This window comes from Nyctibius grandis, chromosome 3 (assembly GCF_013368605.1).
Source record: "Nyctibius grandis isolate bNycGra1 chromosome 3, bNycGra1.pri, whole genome shotgun sequence".
Taxonomy (NCBI): domain Eukaryota; kingdom Metazoa; phylum Chordata; class Aves; order Nyctibiiformes; family Nyctibiidae; genus Nyctibius; species Nyctibius grandis.
This window is the reverse complement of record NC_090660.1, coordinates 53,964,626-53,989,250: the sequence shown is the minus strand read 5'-3', so window position 1 is coordinate 53,989,250 and position 24,625 is coordinate 53,964,626. Positions and strand designations below refer to the sequence as shown.

Genomic DNA, 24,625 nt, shown 5'->3' with positions numbered 1-24,625 from the left:
AAAGAGAAGCCATTTGACATTTCACTTGCAGTGACTTCCAACTAACATAAAGTACCCAATAGTCTGAATATTTCTGAACATAAACGCCAGGTGTATCTTCTAACAAACTGTCTTTATGGTGGATTTCCCAATTGTTTACGGACTCATGGTTATTTCTCTTCATTTCTGCATGGGGGAGAGGAGGCCTGCACCACTCATATGGGGCTTCCTTACTTTTTCTGACTCTCGCCAACACTTCAGGATGAATATATGAGCATAGATATCTTCGACACAGATCCAGCTGGAAAGACTGAGAGTGGTATCAGTCCAAACCCAGTCCATTACTGCTCTCAGCTCGGTCAAAAATGGAACCAGGCGGAACCTGAAAGAAGACACAGCAGATAACTTGTCAGAAATGGCGGGGGGGTCACATTAAAGGAGCACAGTACGTGTATATGTGACAAGAGGGAGAATTAAACCAATGTTAAAAGACAGTTTAATGTGAGATTTTGCAAACACAAATACAATCATATCCTGAGATTGCACAGCTGGTTACTGATGTTTTGGGGGTGGTATCTTTTGCCATAGCTCATGTTCCTCTAGATCTCCTTGTCAGGCCATAAACATGCTTTTGCCTCATTATGCCCAGTAAATGTGATTGAGCCACTGATGGAATGATACAAGATAGACTTTCTTGTATCCCCAAATTCCTCTGACCTGGGAGCAGAGTAGAGGAACATCCTTTCCACAGGATGGTGGGAATTTGGTTTATACCTCCTTATACCAAGTGGTGCACGGCTTCTTTGCAATAGGTGGGCAGTCCTCAGCTGCATATGGATTTGGGCATTATGACTCAGGATTAAGTAGCAGCAGAAGGTGGGCTAACAGGAAACCGATATGCATATAGCAGCTGTTCAAAGTGCATCATTCCCTTTACTAGTCTCACACTTTTCTGCTTTGCCAGGTCACAAAGACTATTTCATGTGAAGAAGGTTTTCTTCTGTAACTTTTCCTACTGGAATGCAACAAGCCCATACTGAAAATATTGTGAAAAGGCTGAAATTATTCCAGCTTTTTTTGTGAAATATGTGTATGCTTTGAAATGGCTTAATGACAATATCATGGTAACAGCATAAGTGGAGGGTGGAGTATGCCTCATTAACACCACCTTTCACTCTGAGGTGATGTTGTGCCTGTTACTTGCACTAGCACTCCTTACTCCTGAAGAGTTTCAAATGTGCAGCACTTCTCAAAAGATGCACAAAGGAAATACGTTTTTGATGCATAGCTCTTATTTCTCATTGATGCATAGCTCTTATTTCTCTTATTGTCTTTCACTTTATTCTTCTCACCTGATGAAGTAGAGCCTGTAGACCTGCTCCAAAGATCTCTTTGGGATTTGATGCCTTACTACTTTTTAGGACTGCAGAACAAATAACATTACCTGATTTATAGCCCAATGTGTAGCCCCTATCTCTGTTCACAGAGGTGATTTCTTAGAAGTGTTAAAAGTGTCTCTTCCATAGGGGCCTGAATGGCTGAATGATATGTCAGGCTTCTGTATTCAGAGAGGAGACTGATTTTTCTGAAATTTGCATTCCTGACATTGATTTTTTGTGGACTACAGGGGACATATGGCATATACAGAATGTGCTGTGCAAAATTTACTGTCTCATTTCCAGCAGCCTGTGCAGAGAAGTCATTAATAACCCCAGCATCTCATGATAACAGCTCCTTATTTCCCAAAAGAAAGGAGGAGGGCAGTAGGTCTAGACTGACTTACCCTTGAAATAAGAACAGGTTGACATAGTTATAACTTTTTGTGAGGAAGTTGCCAAGAACACGAGTTGGATATCCGCAGCGTATCTGATATGCTGATAAGCCAAAATAAACACATTTCACAAAATACCAGAGCTGGGCAACTGTGTTCTGGCTAAATTTCCTGTAATGGAAAAGACAGATAAAGGAAAACGATGAGCTTTGTATCTGTGTATGACCAAATCAGCTTGAAATGTGTTGTGCTCCTGGCAGTTTCCCTTTCCTGAGATCCTGTGAAAAGCCTTTGGTTTCTGACCCCACTGCAGGGTTAAAACAGTATTTGAAAGACGCTGGATGAGAAAGTCTATGAACATCATCTGTTGTCACCTCGGGTCACAGGGGAGAAATTGGGAATAGGCTTCCTGAAGAGTGAGGGCTCTGGGACAGCGCCCTCTCGCTCCAGATGCTAGAGGTGCCTTGCTGCCCACCACAGGCCAGTCTGCCCTCAGCCCCCACGACAGCATATCCCTCTATGCGCCCTGGCTAGACATGGCTTCTCTTGGCTTTTCAGAGGGCTGACATCTGGACTGAATCTAGGCAGCTCTAATGGCCATTTGTGTTCACAGGGGTGCCTCCAAGGTCATGAACTCATACAGGAATTTAAGTTGGAGTGACCTCTGAAGATCATCTTTTTCACCCTCCCCTGCTTGAATTAGGTCTAATACACCAATTGTTCAGGGACCTGTCCAGTTGAGTTCTGAGTATATCTGGAGACAGAGATCCCACAACCTGTCTGGGCAACCTGCTCCAGTGTGCAACCACTGTCACGGTGAAAAGATTTTCATCATATCTAACTGGAATTTCCCTTTTTTTCCAACTTGTAGCCTCTTCTCCTACCTGAAAAGAGCTCAGCTTCTTATCAATGCCCTCTTAATAGTAGCTGAGGACAGTTCTTCACTTTCTCTTCTCCAGACTGAACTAACCCAGTTCCCTCAAACTCTCCTCACATGTCATATCCTCCATCCCCCCTGACCATCTTGGTGAACATGTGCCACTTCTAACTGCAGTTCAATAGCGTGGTGGAACTGTAGGAGATGCCTCATGATGGACAGGATTTGTGAGCCAGACATGATCAAATATTTTCAATTACACTCCACAAACTATTTTCCTTAAGAAATTTGCAGGGGCTTCTAAGAATCAGCCTGACTTACGAGGAATACAGGAGGTTTCAGATGCAGATTTGGGATTAACACCTTGATATAAATTGAATAAAAACATGGAAAACTCAAAAATATTTTATTGCCTTCCAAGTGACCAAATCAAGCCAAAAGTTTCCTATCAATTCTCAATGCACAGTAGACAGGAGATCCACTTGAAAAATGCATTTTCTTTTTAAGTTGGGGCACAATTACTACTGCACTGAGGAAAAATAAACCATTCGGTTTTGAGAGGAAAAGAGACCTTTTAGTCTTTCTTTACACTATGCACCTGTTTTGTTTTTTCCTAAAATAACTTGATTGTTAACGAAGTGTAATGTGTCCAGGTGACAATCAATTTCCCTGTATAGTCAATGGAGAAAGGTAAATACTTCAAGGCAATTTAAAGTCCTAAGTAAGAGGGGAGTTAGCCAAGCACTAGAGAGGGAACCTTAACACCTCTGCAGTGCAGAGTGAGGTGATAACTGCCTTGAGCCATGCAATAAGAAATGTTAGATTTGGGGGTAAACGTGACCAGGCATGTGATACAAGATTTCACACAGCAGGTGAAATCACCTCCACATTGCCTCCAGAACCATGTGGCAGGAGCAGGGGAGAACTTTTGCTCTTCAGAAGAGACATGGGTTTTAGACATTCCTGTCTAAGGAGATTTAAATCCACAGTTCACACATTCCAGGAAAGTGCTAAATTATAAATTACTCTGAGAGACACATTTTCTACTCACTCTTCTAAACCAGTGTGCAGCAGTCTTGGAAGTAGGAAGCTGAATCAGAGGCCAACATTGTCTCAGTTGAGGGCTCTAATAACTCAATTACAGGCAAGTTCTCCTACCTGCTTGCGTTTTGGCCTAAGTTGAGAATATTTCTGTACGTACTTATACAATTAATTCTTCCTCAAACTTACGTTGGCCACTGTTATTGCTGTGGAAAGGCACTCCAACATTCTGCTTAGAAATGAGACCAAGAAGAAATCTTCATGATTCCAAAGCTTAGCTATAACCATCTCAAATTTAAATACAAAGAACTTGGTAGAGCATCAGTATTCAACCCATATTGTCTGATTTATAAGGGTTATACCTTTCTGTCACTCCAGGCAAGATAAAGAACATCCAGAAATGTATTCCAAAAACAAGGATGACCTGGAAGATGACCTTTCCCATGACAGTCTTTTTGAGGTACAGTGCTCGATCCACCACCATGGTACCAAACTGAATGAGCACCATCACCAAAAATGCCTCCGGGACCTGGTCTTCTGATAACGAAGAGGTGATATCTGCTGCTGCAGAGTGTTTCTGAAAAGGAAAATGTAGCAGAGTGGTTGAGGAAGGAGGACACTCACGTGATACTTAGCATCTACAGTATGTAAATCCTACTGAGGATTTACAGATAGATGTCTCTGTGACATACCCCAAAAGCCCAAAATCCAAACACAATGATGATGAAGTCCACTGTATCTGCGAGGAACATCAGCACATACACATCAGTCACCGCACTATATTCTGGATGAATAAGATTGTAGAAGAACTGTCTGATGGGAACATACACCTGGAGAGTCCTAAAACAACACAGACCACAAAGTGATTTAACAACACTCTAACTTGCACTGAAGAAAAGAATGTCTGGGTGTGATATGATTAATGTTTCTAAAGATAGACCTAAGATCTACTCTGACAGCTTCCACAGGGCTCCACAGACACCAATCCCTTGTCCTGATTGCTTCTAAACCACTGTATTAGCATTTGTTCAGTAGAAATATACATAACTAACCAAGCTCACACAGGACATTCAGCTTTTTTTATCAGGCAGATGCTATTTGAACAACTGCTGATTTGTCTGATGTTCAGCTGGTGGGACTTAGAATGAAAGCATCCGCATACAATGAACCGTATATGTATCCATTCATACCCTTGAATTAACAGAAGCAGTAACCTGCTCTTTTTAAAATGCTGTTTTACTGCTTTACTGTTTGGAATCTCCCCCCAAACCCACACAACTCCTCACATTGCTCACTTTTTAATTGTAAAGGCCTTGGCTTTGATCATTTGTTCTCGAAACTTTTCCATGAGAAGCTCTTTTCTAGATTTTTGCTTGATGCTTAATACACTGCTTCCTTTCTGACTGCTGTTTCGTGTACTGGTACTTCCTGAAAAAAAGGGAGGGAAAGAGAAGCTAATTCAAAATCAAAATTTAAATACAAAACCTAGAAAGTAATAAATTTTGAGACTTTCATCCAATATATGAGTCCCACATTTGAAAGAAGCTTTGAAATGAATTCTTATGCTTTTTTTCCAGTATGATAAAATTTTGAGAGCATCCAGTAAAGGTTTAATCACTGGCAGATCAAAGCTTGATTAATAACTATAAAAAGAGAAGACTAGCAATAAAGGCAAGTATTTGATTTATCTGACTCAAGTCATCTCAATTGGTAATAAATACATTCAGGCTAGAGTAAGCCCATCCTTTTTACAAGATGAGATAGGTAATCTGTTTCAATATACCAAATCAACACTTTTTATCACTTCAAGTATCATCAAATGTAGATATGAAAAATACATATGCTTTGCATTCCCTCTAGCTGGAGATTATGCAGAACCAGAAATTCTGGATCTGAGTCACACTGAACATTCCTTTCCCAGCTTTTGGATAATGTAATTTTAAAAACATAGTGAATCACAAAGTATGTCTCTCCATTTGAATGAAGGCTTGGAGTGAGTTCAAACATAAAGATACTTTGGTTCATATCCTATTTCCTTACTGAGGAGCAGCAGCATTCAGTAGCTTCTGGGATCTCCACAGCAACCGGCACAAGGTTTCAACAGGATGATCCTATGGGAAATGAACATTTGCTCTTCAAATCCCAGAAATGCCACGACATTTACCTCTCTTAGATCTGTGTGAGGAGAAGCTGGACCTGTGTGAAAGCTGTGATACACTGCTAGAGCTCTTCCTCCTGATGGCAGACTGTTGCTCAGGGAAGTGGACATGGATGGACTCCACTGATGCCGCAAGATTGACAGATTTCAAAGAGGCAGAAGAGTCTCTCCTGCCTCCTGTCAGAGAGAGCTCATCATCAGTATCGTCTTTATTACTGGAGCTGTCCCCTTTCTCGTCATCATCCCATAATCCATGGCACTAGTGGAAAAAGAAGAAGAGAGCATTTCAACCTTGTATTTCTGTCACAGTATTTATCACAGGCATTGCTAAGCTCAGTCATGTGTTCACAAGGGGGAAGACAAATTCTTTGTGCTGGGATATCATAGAATCACTTAGGTTGGAAAAGACCTTTAAGATCATGAAGTCCAACCATAAGCCTAGCACTGCCAAGTCCACCACTAAACCATGTCCCTAAGACACTAAGAACCACATTTACATGTTTTTTAAATACCTCCAGGGATGGTGACTCAACCACTTCCCTGGACAGCCTGTTCCAGTGCTTGATAACCCTTTCCATGAAGAAATTTTTCCTAATATCCAAATGCATGACTTTCATATATCACGAGTGACTAAAAGAATTAAAACTAAAAAATAAATATAAAATAAGAAACTACATGAGCTCAGATTACCTTTAAAATGGATCTGTGGAAGAATAAAGCAAGGAGCTGAACAAGATCATAGTGCACGTAACCCTCTTTCTTTTCAATGCCAATAATATTAGGTGGATGGTAAGGTTTGTCTTTTGTGTAATCCACGTATTTGTTCCAAGGAAAGAAACCAAACTGGAAGAAGTACTTGATGACAATGGTCACCTGTTCAGAAACACAACACACGTGGGATGTTTTATAAGCATGGCAGATATAATAGCCTTGTGACATTAAGAGGGGAGAAATACGACTACTTCGTGAGAAGATAAACGAGCATACTCATTGCTACAGAGGAACAAGTTAACATTTCCTCAGTAATAAAGTCAATCAACAGTTACCAACAGATGACGCTCAGTGGTACCTGAGATACCACAAGCAGTGTATACTGTCTCTTGATTACTTATTATATAGCAGCTGTTTGCAAATGGTCTGTTCTTGTGATAACTGCTTTACATGCCAGGAAGGATATTGCTCACTGCAATGAAGAAAAACACAAACAAGACTTTTTCATACCACAGAAATTGCTGAGGACTTTAGCAAATATTTATATTAACATGAAGAGCCAAAGGCCCCTGATCCTAGAGATCAAAAACAGAAAAGAGACCATGCAAAGCTTACAACTTAACTTTTCTGTGTTAGACATGGGCTTGCAAAAACATACCTCAGTGTAGACAATGGCTGTCATCCAGAAACGTTTGCTTGGCCGAGGAACGGACAGCATGGCCCAAAGGAATATAAGGATGGGAAGCACCAGGGTTATCATGGAGGCAGAGACCATGTGGTTAAGGATGATCACAAAATAGCACACCATTTCTGACCGGGCCACCAGCGTATTGTACAAGGCATAAATAAGAAGCAAGACTCGAGGTTGACCAACATAGAACTTCTCTGACTCCTCCAGCTCGTCATCGTGAAACATCCTGTGAGGAGTAGAGTACCGTAAATGAAATGAAAACTAATTTCACAAAAACTGCTTTTTAAATTGCTACTATTTTTTCCTTTTGATAAAGTATAAAATTCTGCTGCTGAGTTCAACAGAAAAAAAAAAAAAAAGATGGGATTTGGTATTATGCTCAAATAGCCTGATTCTAAGCTCAGAAAACAAGAATTTCAGGCAAAATAACTAGAAGCACTGTTCTGCTGTTTTTTAATTTACCCAGAGAGTTGGCCTGGCCCAAGAACTTCTACAAGCACTGCTTTCTTACAGTTGCCCAACCAACATATCTCATGTAAATCACACCATGCTGGTGTGGCCCTGTCCGGATTCATATCTGATTTATCAACACAGACGCGAATTTGGAGAAACTCCAGAGGTCCATCAGGAGATATATGTTATGAATAGTCCGGTGGCATAAGATTAGAACATAATAAATGCCCTTGAGCATTATATGTGTCCAATCTTCCTCCTCTACCTAACTCGAATAAATATAAAAGGCAGCAAGAAATCATTATATGACTTTCAATACATTCACGATTCTCTTTGCTTTTCATAAAGAGTGCCCTGGCCTGAGAAGGCAACTCACTGAAAAGCAAAAATGACTACGGAAAAACAGAAGAAAAGACACTGCATCTACAAAGTCAGATCTACACAGCCTCTCTCTCTCTAGATGCAGTCAGGCTGAAAGGCATTTCTATGGTTTAAGATTTTGTCCTTGCATTCAGGGAAGCTCTCCCCTAGCTGAGTCAGGTCAGAAAGCAGAGGAAGAAGAGCAGCGGCACCATCCCCATGTCAATGCTGGTTGTGCTACTGAGCACAGTGTCTGAGGGCAAAGAGGGGAGCACCCTATCCCTTATGAAAGTACTTAGCAAGGTGGTCTCTCTATGTAGCCCTCAGCTCCTGCTGGCTTAAACAAAAACTCTGCCAAAGGTCAGAGTTTCCCTTATAGTAATCCAAAATAATTAAAGGAGAAACATTTTCCCAGATAGCCCTGGAGGAAACCTATTTGAAATCACAACTGTCTGGAGAAGAGAAGCCCTCTCCACAAGGAGTATTTAGAAAAGCCCTTGACCCCATGTCAATTGCAGCACAGAAATCCGATGCTAATTGGAACAATTAGCTATGGTATCTGGGGAGAAAGAGGAGATTCTTTCCAACATGAATTTGAATCATTTTAGAAATCTGTAATTAGAACAACTGCACAGGAAATGAGCTTTTTCCCTTAACTCAAACTTAGTGCAAGGTCAGTATCAAAAACTGTAGTCTAGTTCTGAGACAAAAAAAACCAAAGTAATGACAAAACTTCACAGACTGGGACCAACAATTTTTCTCTGTTGAAGGTCCTTACTTGTTCAGAAGCAGCTCACTAGCCGTTAGCTCGTGCGTCAATGGAGGGAGAATCGTATCATTAAGTTTGTCCGTCCGACTGTTGTCTGGGCTCACCATCATGAGGCTCTTACCAGCTGAGTCATCTGGGGAGCCAAAGGGAAGGTGTTCAAAGCTGACAGCTTTGCTATAGGAAGGTGGAGCTTCTGCATTGCTGTCCACAGTGGAGTACAATGGCACATCGGTATCAGGAGTATACGCAGGTCCTTCTGACCCCAGGCTATAATCTTCCACCTCCTCTTCCTCCGGCCTTGATGCAGAATGAGCTCCTTCCTCTTCATGCTCCCCTTCTACCTCCTCAATGGTTTCTGTTGTCCCCTGACGAGAATAGAGCATGGTGACCTGTGTAGGTTCACTGTCAGGGATGGACGAAGAGAGAGAGTTGAGGCATACAAGGTTCACCACCAAGCCAAGTTTGTTAGTTGTACCTTTATGTAGACAGCTGAGCAACCCCATTGCATTCCCAGGCCTTCAAAGTTCATATAATCTAGTAGAAAATATATCATCATGATCTCCTTTTACACAGATGGAACATCTGGGTCCATCTGCCCCCTGAACAACATCACAGTGAACTCACAGTGATTCACTATCTTTTCACACAAGCAAAGGGCAAATTAATATCATCATCAAGAGAAACTACACTAACTTTCTGAAAGTAGTTCAAACACTTTCTGACCAGAATCAAGACTTGCTATTACATCTATTTAAAGCATGCTCCGTCATGAATGATAGGCAGCCATGGAGTTCCTTCTAAACATGGTGCTTTTAACAACCACTGTATGAGTGCTGTATACAACTGGAACATGAGCTAAACATACACGTCAACTCTGATTCCAAATAAAAGGACAAGTAAATTGCTAACATGGAGAAATATAATCCAGATTACAAAACTGTTCCAGTAACAGGGTATCTTGCTTACCTTTAGATTGCCCTATGTTCTTCAATACAGTCTTCATTTTTATCTTACCTGCCTGCTTTTCTTCTGTATGTACCTATTTTCTTTTTCAACTGTTTTTATTCACTGTGTTCAGCTCTCTGTTTGCTCATCTTGCTTATTCTCGGCTTTGCATGTCCAAAATAACTTTCCCTCTTAATGTTCTGTGCTCTGCAACAGTCTCAGCTGATGTATATTCACGCAGCTTGATAACTCCAGATGGGAATCTGGACACCATAAATTTAAAAATATTTTCTTGGCTTTGCTTTCACCCTTTTCAACTCTCACAAGTATTTTTTCACCTCTCCCCTCGAACATCACTCTTTCTCTTTTTAGTCTCCATTCCAGTCCTTCTCCACAGGTTAGACAATAAGTATCAAGTCAGTGTCTTTTGTTGGCTGCATGTTCTTGTATCTCAGCAGAGACAAAACCAGATTTCACATAGCTCCTATGAAATGAATGGGGCCATGTTTTCACCTAAAGTATAACCTTTTAAAGAAAACTGGCACTGGCAAAGCCAGCTGGCACTACCATCTCCTGGCAAAATTAAAAATTAAGTTCCATCTCTTTTTCTTTTACACTGCTTCCAAACTTATTGTGACTACATTAGATCACTTTATATCTAGCAGACTTTTAATTAGAACATGTAACACTGTTATTAGGATGTGTGTTTTGGTGATTCACGGTAGCACTCATCCTGGTTAAAATGCACAAAACCATAAAATCCCATCATTTCAAAACCGATCGACACCAAAAATTTGTAAAACACTTTAAACACTGAAAAAGCATGATCTAATACGCCATAAAATTTCATATTTCTAATATTTATAATACTAGTTGAAACACTGTTTCACAATGTTGTACAAAACCCTGTTTTTTACCTGCTAAAAAGTGAGTGAATGGCTTGGAACAGTTTTCTCTTGCACTGGATATTAATATTAGTCACTATCTTTTCATAGCTATTTTCTCTTTCTTAATTCCAACACCTCACAGACTGTAAATCAATGGTAAAGTAATCAAAACATATTTAGCAATCTTTCCTATATGGGAAAAACTAAAAATTGAAAGAGCAGGACCAATGTTTGCCTATCTTAGTTTCTAAAATTAGACATCTAAGTCCATATTTAGGACAACTGATTAGCTGAGAAACTTCACTTCCAGATTCCAGTTTTAATAAGAGCAACCATCAGCTCGGTAACTGAAAATGAGACTCTTTTTTAGCTGAATAAATACAGACTTTAGCCTGGTTTTAGACAGCCAGTGTGATGTAATGGAACAACTTTTAAAAATACAAGAATTAAGGATGAAAAACAAAACAAAACAAAACAAAAAAACAGAGCAAGAAGTGAAACAGCAAATGAGTCCTAGATTATGACCCTGACTTTGAACCTCAGAATCGTGCCACAACACAGAAGGGAGTAAAGCTTCCATTAACCATGCAAACCACTCCGTACACCACATATCTGCAAACGCAAATTTACATACACTGCAGTAAGTGTAAGGGTATGGGTAAATGAGTGAACAAAGCATGCATGAGTTAAGCACCTTGACACTATACTGCCACTGTCAGCTGATGAGGAGGACATATCCATGCTCTGCATTTTACGAAGCCTAGGTCGAGCGCGCTCACTTGTTTTAGGAACAGTGTCTGGTCCATCTAAATCATCAAGGGTTGACTGCCTTGAGAACAGCATGGTTGCTTCAGTGTAGCAGCTAGCAGCGCAAACAGTTATAAAGACAGTGTTAAATACAAATGATACTACTATACACATGGTTCAGTAAACAAATATGCTTGCCATGCAGCACAACACTGACACAGAGAAAAAAGGTTCAGAGAGAAGATAAGGATTTGTTTAGAGTCACCCTGTAAACACATTTCTATGCACAGATTGCTCATGGTCACACTCATATAGCCGCTATAGAAGGCTAACAACCATCTGTTTGCTATTCAAAGATATATGAAACCAACACAATGCTCTACATGCTTTCCAGGGGCACCAACTTACGTATGTGAGGAGGTTTTATTTTCTTTGTTTCCCCCTGAAATTTCCAAATTCCACAAAAATGGTTTGGGAAGTGACCTCCTCTGTACAAATTCTATTTTATTAATGATACACTGTGCTGAACCTTTTTACACAGGTACAAGCCAATTTCCTAAAAGAGCCCTTAAAATTGAATAAGCTCATATTCCACAAATAGAAAAATAGCTGTCAGACATTGGCTAATCCTCTTTCCGAACCAAAGAGCCAAATCGGATATGTTACTTAGCCAGTAGATGCATGCCAAATATAACCTGCTCTGCATGAGATGGCTTTTATTTTGATATTTAGTAGTAAGCCCTGATGATTCTTTCCAGAAGATTTCATTTATTTCAATCACAGCTTAAAAACTATTTCAAAATTGGTAACATGCACATCTTGAAAGGAAGAACAGATATAATAAACCCTTATCTCCCTTCACTTATCAAATACAACAGGACACCAGAGACACACACCGTACATCGAGCATTTATGTGCTACTGGAGAAAAGAAGAACAACAGGATGAGTTATGAGAAAGACAGTACATAATTAAATACAAGCATATAACATAGCAACAGGAAAGAAGCAAATACATTAATGACATATGGTAGTTAAAAGAATTATTTCTCCTGTAAAAATCTTTGAAAAACACAGGTGTCTATGAAATAAGTTGAGGAACCTGGTGTTTTAACACATGCAGTGACCTGCCGGAGTCTCTCAGAGAGAATGAGAGAAGGACGGACCCCAAAATGAAAGATTTACACTCTACTTTTCTTCTTTTGAGTCCATCTGTGTTACACCTGAGCAGTGGCAGCAGGGGATTTGCTTCCTTGGCAAGCACTATGTTTGTCCAGGCTCACAGAGAACTGGGAAAGAGGTCGGAAGGGAAGTGCAATGGCCTTTCCCGTGGTACTTCGGTCTTGCTAGCTTGAAGTGAGGAAAAAAGCAAAATATGTGCAGCGAAGAAGCAGTTATTCTTAGGCCTACACTCACTAATGGTCTTTTTGACAGAATGGGCTGTCAAAAGCATACTTTGGTCTTTGAATAGAAGAAAAGTATCACCAAGATACCAAAGGTATTGTAAAATACTTTCCTTAAAAACAGTATTAATGGCAGGGGCACCTCTGTCCTGCCAGTTCATTTGGCCATGACCCTTTACAAGCCACTTCATTATTTCTGTGTGTGCACAAAGGCACACAAGCATCCTCCAGACAAAACCTGGAGGGCTGTCTGCATGCTGCAGGTTTTGATGAAGCAGCAAATGCTGCTTCCTATAGGAACAGGAGATCCACCCTAGAGGCCTGATTCAGCAGCACAGAAGTCAGTCGGAGCTCCGTGTTACTGACTCCAGTGGGTCGTGAGGGAGGAGGTCTCCCTTTGCACACACACCTGTGCAGTATAGCCAGCTTGCTGTACTATCAGTGAGGTTTTGGTGTTAAAATATAGGGAAATGGCAGCAAGTAGATAATCTATTTTTGCAGATTACGTTTCCATCTGTGTGCTACAATGTTATCCACAAGATATTCTACATCTCAAGGGTTGAGTTTATTCTTGTCGAGAGTAACACCTCTTACTAAGGTGTTGAAGTATTTTAAATGCAGACATAGTTCAAAGGGAACCTTCCAAGGGCCTTAAACAGAGCAGCTGTTGAAATCAAAGTAGCACATGACTGTTCATATATTTTCAATGGAAGTAACATATGCCAGCTGCCCTCCAAAACATGTAAGTTCTGACCTGGGTCCCAGAAAAAATCAAAGGAAAAACATCTATTAATCCCAATAGATAAAAACATTTGCCCAGATGGACTCCCTGCAATAATTTGGTTTAAAGCTCTTTTAAATGAAGGATGAATCATCAGAAGAATTACTGACTGAGCAGCTGCTCTGTATCCTTGAATGTCAGGTGATGTGTATGAGATGACACCTGTAGCACAGTCTGTATATCCTTTATGTACTTTAGGAACATGCTTCGGGACACGAAGGAAATGAGAACACCAATAAAGTGGAAAGATTTACACTTGGCGAAGCTGATCTTGACTCAGTCATTGACTATCACATAAATTTAATCCAAGCATATCTTTCTAAGTGACTTTTCAAATTTGTGTCCTTGGAGAACTTGAAAAGCATTAGCTTCTTGAAATCATTCAAGGACTAGGTATTTTAAATTGAATGTTCATTACAAGCCCTGAGTTCAAGCATTTTACATAAAGTTGATCGGGTATCCATTTCAAATGGGGATATATATAGCAGAGATGTTTTTATCCTTGGTGAGCGGGAATTTTCTTACTTTATGACTTCCTTTTTGCTAAACAAATTTACCCTTCCCAGAGAGTTTATTAGTTTAAAGGGTGACTTACAAATTTTTCTGTTTTTTTTTCTGCCCAGGAGCTACTTACTGATTGCCATTACCTTTATGAACTACTACACTCCCCACGCCTACAAGCAAAGATCCCAAACATTTCCAATCATTCACACTCCTAAATCACACCCAGATCCAGCCCCAAACTGGGACTCTGCTTTCACCCTTTCTCCTGCTCCTCAAGGCAAACGTTACTTCTGCAGTACTCCCTGCCTCAAGCCCTATTCTCCCATCTGGTGAGGGAAGCACAGATGAGAAGTGGTGTCTGTAAACACCCTGACTGCACTTGTATGTTCACTCTTACAGGAGGGTCAGGGGCTCCCACCTGCAGCTCCTATAAAAGCCTTCACACAGGTAGAGTTGGGAACTGAATACATTATTTGTGATGGACAAAAATTAATACAAACTGAACTGGATACAAAACCTTGGATATCCTGAAATCTGACTTAGGACCTGCATCTAACTGCTATTTCGTAATCGTAGGCAAAGTCCCATAAAGGCAGCCAACTGGTGTTAGTAAGTTCCCAACCATGTTACTGAAATTCACAAGCTATTTAACCTAATAAGGAGTCACCAGTCAAATGGAAACGAACAGCAGCGAATGCTCTACCATGCTAGCTCCCGATCCCTTCTGGCAGTGCTCCTCAAAGGGTTTGTTAAGGATCAACATCAGTCTCTTCTCCTCCTGGCCCATATGAACTTTGCACTTTGCCTTTAGGATACATGAGAGTATTTATACATAGAGAAACTAAACAATTACATTACGAATAACTCATTATACCTCTAGCTACTGTATAGAAAAATGACTGAGAATAAATCACAGCCCTACTAAAAGAGAAAATCCCACAAAGGATACCCTGCAAAACTCCTTTTAGAGCTTTACCTAGGGTAAGAACAACATCCCTGGATAAGACTTACAAGGGTCAGCCCTGAACTTCACAAGGAATTTCCAGTTCCTGCAACTGATCAGGAGGGTTGTTCTCTCTGAAAATCCAGTGTTTAGAGCACTGAGCAGGTACCTACAGTAATTCCTGTCCTGATTACTGAGGAATATGTATTATTATAATGGAATAGCTTCTGTGCTTCTGTAGCCCTGTGTACTTCCACACATGCCCATCTTTTTCATGGACCTAATGTCCACTACAGAATTTTGTGCAGGGCAACCAAAGAAGGATAACCAGAATGCTTGTTAGAAACTCTCTGCCACTTCCTAAGAGTTTTTCATTGCAATCCTAGATCCGTAATACAGGGATGCTTTAGATTTAATTAGTTGCTTTTGCATTTACTGGAAATCATTACTTTGAAATGTAAAATGCCCCCTTCTCTTGTTTGGGCAATTAAAAAAAATCACTCAATAAACTCACATGAAGTTTAAAACATTTCACATTTCTAAAAAAGCTCATAAGCACTTTTGTAATCCCAGGAAGAGACATGCAAGGGTGCTCCAATAAACAGAAGGCATTATCATTCAATCAACAGACTCAATTTTGCTTCCTTTAATTACAGGTCATTATTATTATAGCAGATGTGCACAATTTGTAGATACTGTCAGTGCAAGAATATTTGATTATTCATTACCAAAAAGAGAATTTGAGATTAGAGAAATCAGTCATAATTCTGCCTTTGCTCTTCCTTTGTTGATAGCTCCTGTGACATCTTCTGAGGAAATGGAGATGACAGTAACACATGTGAAAGATTTAACTTTTTCTGTTGCAAAGCAGCTCCACAGAATCAATGAATTCTCTGAGTTTGAAAATAGATTTTAAATGTGTAAGTATGCTCAAAGCAGGGTGACAAATGGGTGATTATTCTGAAAAAAAAGACGTAAGTGGAGCTCAACACTGGATACCATCTCATCAAAGAGGCAGAATTTACACATGAAAATTACAAGATTTGTCTTTCTTTGTTATAATTCATTTTGGAATTGGCTTCCCTTTGCTTCTAGTTAAAGTTTTTGTTAACATGATTGTATAATAATGATAATTTCTTCTATCTGTAGTAAACAGTGTGACCAAAACCTATTTAATGAAAGCAGGACTATATTACTATTCTTTCTTTAGGTGAGACTGAACTTCGTGGAGTTAAATTCTGCCATGTCCATATCCAAGTGGCTCCAAGTGAGCTGGCAATAGAATTTGGCTTTACATTTTTTTCACATCATCTGACTCCTGTAAAGCTTTGAGACAAAACACAAAGGTGTTGCTTAGTTGGGTAGCTAGCCACCAAGAAAGATTTGCTTGGATTTGGTGTTTTTACTGGAGTGAACCTCTCAAAGGCCGGTGCTCACCCTGGGGAGCAATTTGGGAATATTTTGTTGAAGCATAGTACTCACAGGCACTCTCTTCCACTTGCTTTTCAATAACATCAGAAAGGAAGACAAGCCCTCATTATTTCCAGTCTGCTAACGTCTACCCGTATGTCATCAGTAAAAGCTAAGCATAATTTACTGTACACAGAAGCTACCGAGTTTGCTGGGAGTATCAAACACAATATGATACTGCCACACTTCAGAGAGGAACAGGAGATAGCAGAATGCAACGGGTTATGAAACAGCCGGATTTCCAAAGCCCTCCCTTCTCCCCCTCATGTTGGACAATTTCTGCAGTCTCTTAAAAGTCAAGAACACCAGGGACACGGTGGGAACAGGCTGCCTCTGTAAGAGAAGGAAGTGAATGTGTGTGCCTCTGTGCATGGAGCAGCAGGAGTATGCAGTAGTTTTGGCAAGGGACTTGATGGCATCCGTCTTCAGAAAAGAATGAGTAAAGTGGTTTTCCTGAACTAATATGGGTATTTGATCCACAAACTGTGTAGCTCTGCTGGATCTTAATCATAGCAGTTAGGAAATCAGGCCCTTTCTGATGATCTTTGCCCTGTGTGTATGAGAGGGGGATTTTGTTCTCTCAAATCCAGAATCTCTCTCAATGCAAAGCCTTTTTTGATTTACGGGCAACAGACAACAATTTATTTTACAAAGACAAAATATTCACAATGAAGGATCGTTCCCCAACTCCACGCCTGAATTCCTAACACGGTATCCCATAAGCATCCTCAGCAGGCTCTTATTTTCCATTACTTTTTACAAGATCAGAACCCCTGTCAATGAATTCTAATTCTAGGGGAAACAGAAAGCAGTAGGATAGTCATGCAGTGGAAAAGGAGTTAAGCTGACAACTGAGTGTACCACTATAAAGGAATAGTAACATATAGCAGAGTTTTCACTATTAAAATGGCATGGATAAATCAAAAGGAGTATACAACTTCGATTAGAAAGTTCATCAGTACTTAGACATTGTCTAAAATTACGCCTACTGCACAATCCCTCTATCTTTCACAAAATAAAATTAAATCAATACCTGGAGATACTGTCACGAGAAGCTGCTGAATCTAAACTATCCATTCTTTCAGATGCTTGCAAATCAGAAGCTTGACCGGGATTTTTATCGATTGAGTCCAGTCCTGACTCCTTAGAAAGTTTCATCATGTGGTTCTGGTAATACATATGGATGCTCTCTCGCGTTGGAACATTTCCCTGTGGAAGAGAGTAGAGGCAGAGGTACGTGGCATGGTGGAGGCGTATTCTTCAAGGAACTGGTTGCTTCTGTCATTTGGCAAGGAATAGATTAGGGACTGTGCAAACAGCTTCCCAGTAAATAATAACCTCCCATTAGCAGTGCCTTTTCAGAGTGCAAGTCAGATTCTGACTTCAATTACCATGGCACAAAGTGTTGGGTTTTCAAGCAAAATTGAAGCAATGAAAGTAGTTTCAGGCTATATATAGCCAAAAAAACTCTGCTGGGTGGACTGCAGATCAGTCAGCATGAAAATGAGGTGTGGACTGGGACCATGACTCTACCCATACTGCAGCAATTTTTGAGATATCTCTTTTAGATAGCTTCACTGACTCTAAGAACAATCATACATCTTACTAGTGGTCAGTAGCAGGTTTTTTAAACAGAAACAAAAGAAACAGATCCTGTACAAACTGATCCAGATTTTCATTAACCTCCCGAAATAACAATTTATTCATGAAGTATGAATACAGTTGGAAAACCATGAAAAATACACTGAAGACCTTTACTCTTTCTCTGTGGCTTCAAGACCAAGCAAGTTCATGAAAGGATGGTTTTATTAACTGTCAGCCCAGATCTGGGCAGAGAATCAAATCTTTCTGGCTGTGATATTGCAATCAGAATTCTAAAGGCTTGTCATAACAATAAAACTGAGAATTTTATAGCCTGTTCTTAGGCAGAAACACATCGAACTCATTCCACTAGCAGTTGCACTGACTTCAGAAGATACACTGAGAGAGAAGATTGCTATTCTTGAACAGTCATTTTGCTGACTTATAATGAAATCTTCTGCAAGGACGTTTTTCCAGCTAAAATAATAAAAGTACTCTAAAATACTGCCTGTATTCCCTTTGCTAATATTATTAGTTACTAGTATTTCAACTCTGGTCCTCCACACTATCCCAAATCTAAAATTTTCAAAATCTGAAGTTTTGTCAAAAAAAAAATATCTTAAGAACAAAATCTGAAACTCAAGTTTTTAATTAGTTTGATTGTACACAAGTTGTGTTGCTTCTGCAGTAATAAATGTTTGTGCTATTATGGCAGCCTGCCTCTGAAATTATGGCACATGATACATTTTAGCTCAACTGCAGGCCTGGGATAAAGGACAAGAGCCGTGACAGCAAAAGTGCCCCACAACTGATGGAGGACTCAATTTCACGTTCTTCTGCAGCTGCAAAAGAGACCAAAGGAACTTCACAGACCAGGTTAACTCCCCAACTCCACATCAGACAAAGAAACATGTCACCGTGATGGTTGCAGCAAGAGCCTCCTTTCTTGGGCAGCAAAAAGAGGCATGGGGCTGCTACAGAGACTTGGGGATGCTATGGAGAAATGAATGATTCTGATGTTCACGGGTACCAATATTTCACAGAAGAGGAGAGAAAGATCCTAGAAAAAACCCTGAAGTTTAAAGCTATTGACTGTGGGGAAATTCTTTGAAGGGCCCCTAGTACCAGAAAATTTAGGATTGAAGCAGGATTACCAGCCTATCCAAGGACATATGGGCTCTATTGTAATCAAAACAGCATCACGCTGCTGGCAACACGAAATTGAAATAAATAAATAAATCTATTGGGAACAAAGGATAGGAAAAACTCAATAAAGTTGAGATGAGAAGCAGCAAAGAATGATCAAAAATAAGGTCCCAAATAAGCAATGACCATAAAAAGGCAGTTAGCCTGGCTTCTGCATAAATGTTAAAACTCTAAAAACTCAGAGGCAGTGAGAAAGAATCATGTGATTTTTCAGTGAGGATGCAAAAAATAGCAGGGACTTCTAAGACTTGGGGTGAAAAGGAATATCACTACAATGCTGTACTATAACAGTACAAATTTTATAGGAAGGATGGGATGGAAGATAGCTTGAGAAAGAGGTGGTATGGGTCAAAAAGCATAAAGTCTAACAAATTAAGTAAATTCACTGTGTCAGGATTATCACAGAGTCTCTGTGGGTGGACTTCAACCAATTAATATTGAAAAAGTACAGTATGAAGGCTCGATTTTTGCCCATCAAACCAGGAGTGCACTAGTGCCTGTTAAATACTAAGGAAGATTACAGAAGATGCCATCAGAATAATAACGTACAATAACTCAAGTTAATTTTCAAATGTACTTACGTAGAATAGGTAAACATAATGAGAAAGCCTGCACACGCACACACACACACGTCACCAGAATGGAAAAGACCAGGAGGAAGAAGCAAGAAGACATCTTCAAGAAGTGAAAGTCATGAGGAAAAACAAACAAGAATGAAGTTTCTCAAGTTAAATGTAAAACTTCAACAAATTAGACCAAAAGAGATGCTGAGGAATAACTTGCTAAAATAAAAAAAAAATCTGGTAACAAAAACATTTTCAAGAATATCATAAGAATCAGCTGCCAGACTGAGTATCAACAGGTGATCAAGGCATAAAAAGGTATGAGGGAGTTATGGCAACAGGACAAGAAAAGACTTAATTTTCTGCATCCCTCTTTGCTGCAGAAAAAATCACCAACATTCCCAATAGAATAATGTGAATCCCATGGAATGACTGGAGTAATTATTTTATAAAAGACAAGTCTGAGAGCAAAACAATAAACTGAGCACTGAGTGGAAGATGCTCACCCAAGAGTTCTGCAGGAACCAATGGATGAAACAGTGCCAGGGGAAGAGAAGGTAACACCAATCCTTAAATATGTGTTCAGGAGTGATCCTGAATGACCCTTGTAAGAAATGAAGTGGTCATTAAAAAAAGCAGACTATATCTCTTGTACTTATCCTCCATTGAAAGACCAGAGACAAAGGGCACAAACGAATGTTTTTTCTTTACAAAGGAAGAAGGTAATTGACTGGTTCCCCCAAGGACTTTCACTGTCCAGCATATTCGGAAATAATCTGTGTAAGGAGGAAAATAGCAATGTTTGCAGAAAAAAAAATTATCTGGGATATTCAAGTGTAAAGTTGACTGAAGGACTACTGAAGAACTCAATAAAACTGAGTGACTTGGTAAAAAATGGCAAGAAAAGCAAAGGGAAAAATAACTTAAACTGTATATACATAATGAGAGGCTTTATGTCAGCTTTTGTTAGCCTTAAACATCTTGGACTCAGACTGTATAGCCCCATGAAAATAGGCAGCATTCACTAAAAATCAAAGGAGTTTGACTGTTAGATCTTACTAGGAAAGCAAAAGAAAACATCATACTCCTGTATAAACCTGTGATTTACCTACACCTTGAAAACAGTGCATATTTCTGGTCATCAGGTCTTAATTAGGACATATTAAAACTGGAAATAGTATGAACCTCCTGGGGTCATGGGCAGCCTGCTTACTGTGCCAGCAGACATTGAAAGTGGCCAGGCAATATGGGGCTTTATCAAGGTCAAGAGTACTAACGTGTTGTTGACCTTTTCAACTTACTCATCTCTGAGATAGTCTGCAGCTTTTAAGAAAAACTGGAAAGAACTAAAAACTAAAAACGAGGCTTCTATGCCAAGTTTCCAGAAATTGTTGGGTAGCTAATGACATATGTAAAAAATACCTGTGCTTAGAATGAGAGCTTTATCCAACTTCAACGTATCACCTGTTTGCATTTTGAAGATCCAAATACATTTCCAGTTACACTATCAACATTAATCTTTGATAATAATGGGTTATAACAATATATAACTAGCTTGTGGAGGACAACATAGCTTCATTGCGAGTGAAGAAAATTACGCCTGTATGTTGTCAGTCATTTCCAAGGGAAGCTGGTCTACAAAAAGACTGAAATATGCAGACTGAGGTAGTTTTTGAGCTGTTTAAAATGCCATGCCGTCTCCTCTCTACTTGAATCTATCCTGTCCCCTCAAAACCACACTTTATCACAGGAGTGTTTCAGCCAAATCATTATATCAACCTCTCAAAGAATATTTTTTTCCAATAATTTGTTTTGTGTCCAGATAATAAATCAAGTAATATATTATTTATATATTTATAAAACAGCAAGTGGTAAAAGAGTCCAGACCTATTTTTAAAATGCACGTATAAGTGAGTTTTTTATATAATTTTTCTCCTTAACACAGTGATCTGAAAAGGCAACCCTTCATTTTTCACTGAGCTGGAAATGGCATTAGCAGACAAAAAGTCCAAAGGCGTTACCTTCTTAATCTCCCTGGTCAGCATACAGCGTTCGATTCTTAGCACAGTGGAGATATCGATGTGTTCTCTTGAGATGGAATTAAGCCAAGCTGTAAAACTGTCTAGTGTTGCCAGGAAAAGGACCCAAGTGAACTTCAAGATATTAAATATCCTCTTGATGATGTTATCTAAGGGAGAGGAAAAGCAACAGAGAGTTAATGAACACAAATACCTTTCATTGTATTTCTGCTTGGAGTTAGATTCATTTTTCCTTTATTGTCTAATAAAAATAACCCAGGCTGCAAGTCCCTGTCATAGTAGGGAATCTCTGAATGGCTGGAGGCCTTTTGGCTGTCTGGGCCATTTTCCTGCCTGTATGTCTAGGCTTATCATCTGGAATCCCTTTTCTACCCTGTAACTCCCTGGTCCCGCAATCGCTAGTCATACAAACAGTCCCTGATTTTAGACAGATGCTGTATGCACTGGTCTGAAAAATGAAACCCAAAGATCTGGGCATCTCCTGAGAGTTATTCAGCATCCTCAGTGCCCGTGATCTCAACAGCTGTTCAGCCAGCACGTGGAGCTGGGCCTCTTACCTGTCTATTTACTTGTGCATGCTTCTCTCCACAGAGTTTGCCTTTTGTGCTTGAACCTTGCTTAGCTGAGTTTGAAAGTCTAACCTGCCTAAACAGTCTTTGAATCTCTCCCAGTTTTCCAGCCACCTAAACACACCTCTTTGCATTTACTGTTTCCAAAGCCTCTCTTTTTTTTTTTTAAATAGGCTGCATTGTGTCATCAGCTATCTCAGATCAACTAGCGCAACTAGCACAAATCATATAAATAATTTATAAAACATTACTCTTGCACCATTTTGCCAAAGCAGTACCCTCTCCCATGAGTAAGTCTTATGGGTTTACACCAACAATAGTAGCTTTATTTTGCTCAATGCAGCTGTCTCAAGGTAATTTCTCATTTCAGTAGTTCCTTTAGCATTAGCATTTCTCACCCAAAAACCAGCACTTTCAGCTTATTTTTCTTTCACTCCCGAAGAGACACACCGCACTACAGTTCTTCTGTAGTGTTGCACAAATGCTAAAAAATTTATTTTCAACTAGGCAGTTCCAGAGCTAGTGGTCCCTGCTAGGTTGCAAATCCCAGAGGACTAGCTATAACAATCAATTTTAGAGTAACTAACTGGCCTAAAAAATAATAAACTGCCAATAATCTGCCATGCAGGGACAAAATGCTTGAAGTAGATACTAAGGAGCCAAATTATGCACTAAAGCATGATGCATTTAACTTCACTTCTTAGCTGTACCACAAGATGGCACGCAAAACTTTGTGGAGTGCATATTCGCTCCTTACAAAGAATGCAAAGGTGAAGCTGTAATAAAGCAAAAGATTTCCTATGGAGGAACATGCATGTGTCTCTGGGTGTGCAAGCCGGGTTGTATGCACCTACGTGTGCAGAAAATTAAGGAAAAAACATTAGTGGTACATTCCTGTAAAGTGGATGCTGAAATGGCAGCCTGTACCATTTACCTGAGCAATGCCATGGAACTGGTCCAGTATCTCTGAACATAAGAATATTTAGTCCCCTTCACTTGATCATATAATTATTTCAGTAATATTCTGCCCTTTTTTCAGGCCTTTTCTATGTCACTTAGAACTGGAGATATTTATGATTTATCAACTTAAATTTTAGTCACTTGCATTTCAACATGCAGGTCTTGAAGCTAAGGAAATCTTGCCATTGGAAGTTAAACATAAGGCTGTTTCTACTTCAAGGAGCATTCACTTCCTTTGAATTCCAGATGTAATACTATGAATAGGTTAAAAGAAAATGTAGCACTCATGCACAGAAATATACAACATAAAAATGTTCTTTTTTAACCCATACTCTTCCTCTCTATTATATAATTTCTGCTGCTGACTTCAGGAGAATCACAGCTCTCAGGTTAAAATTATCTTTATCATTGTCCACCACTGGCATGCCATAGTCTCAACACACTGCTTTGCAAAGCGTTTCTAGTCTAAACTGAAAGGTCATTTTTCTCTATGGGATGGAGGTGATTTAGTATACATTTTTAATGATGCTGTAGCTCTTCTGGCAGCTTTGCTGTTCTCCAAAACTTTTTAAAAATAATCTTTTGGGGATCGATTGCATCTAAACATCTTCAAAAAGGAAAGCAAATATTTATTTTCTGCAGAGACTGTTATTCTGACTTAAAGGGTCAAATGCAGAGAAAGCTTCTCTCTGCCTGAGAGTGTGAGACAGGATTTGATCCAAGGTTAATAATGATAGTAATGCTTCATAGTAATTACTGTCTAATTTTTCCAACCATCTTCTTTAGCAAATTTTAGCTAGGAATGGTCAAAGTATTTCAACAAAAACATAAAGCATCTTAAATTGACTACTTCCAATATAAATTAATTATAAACTTCCTTCTCTTTCCCTGACTCCCATGTAGCACAGACAGTATTTCCTTAGAGATGTGTGTTTCACTTAAGTGTTTTAACACAGCTAATTGCATCGCCAGTAAGTAACAAATAAAAAAGTCCCCAAAACCCCACCAAAAAAACCCTATAGCAATGCAACTCATTTATTTGAGACCATGATCTCTTACATCCTTGCAACATTTTCTACTCTGTGGCTCACTCAGGGATACAATTCTAACTGGAACTGTGGGAACCAATTTTAAATACAGAAGAAAAATAGCTTTTGAAGACAAAGTCTCACTCAAGGTAAGCCATGATGAAGACTTACTTAAGAGGAGAGTCTGTTTT

General features: G+C 39.5%; 1 protein-coding gene across 1 annotated transcript in view; it reads right to left on the bottom strand.

Moving 5' to 3' along the window:
* Window positions 1-24,625, bottom strand: part of PIEZO2 (piezo type mechanosensitive ion channel component 2) — a 350,494-nt gene that overhangs the window by 11,540 nt on the left and 314,329 nt on the right. Inside the window, 12 exon segments of the mRNA XM_068395843.1 lie at window positions 214-361; window positions 1,763-1,921; window positions 4,031-4,245; window positions 4,361-4,508; window positions 4,964-5,096; window positions 5,833-6,085; window positions 6,517-6,699; window positions 7,196-7,454; window positions 8,820-9,212; window positions 11,337-11,504; window positions 17,522-17,697; window positions 21,860-22,026. Of these exon segments, the coding sequence (XP_068251944.1) occupies window positions 214-361; window positions 1,763-1,921; window positions 4,031-4,245; window positions 4,361-4,508; window positions 4,964-5,096; window positions 5,833-6,085; window positions 6,517-6,699; window positions 7,196-7,454; window positions 8,820-9,212; window positions 11,337-11,504; window positions 17,522-17,697; window positions 21,860-22,026 (2,402 nt within the window).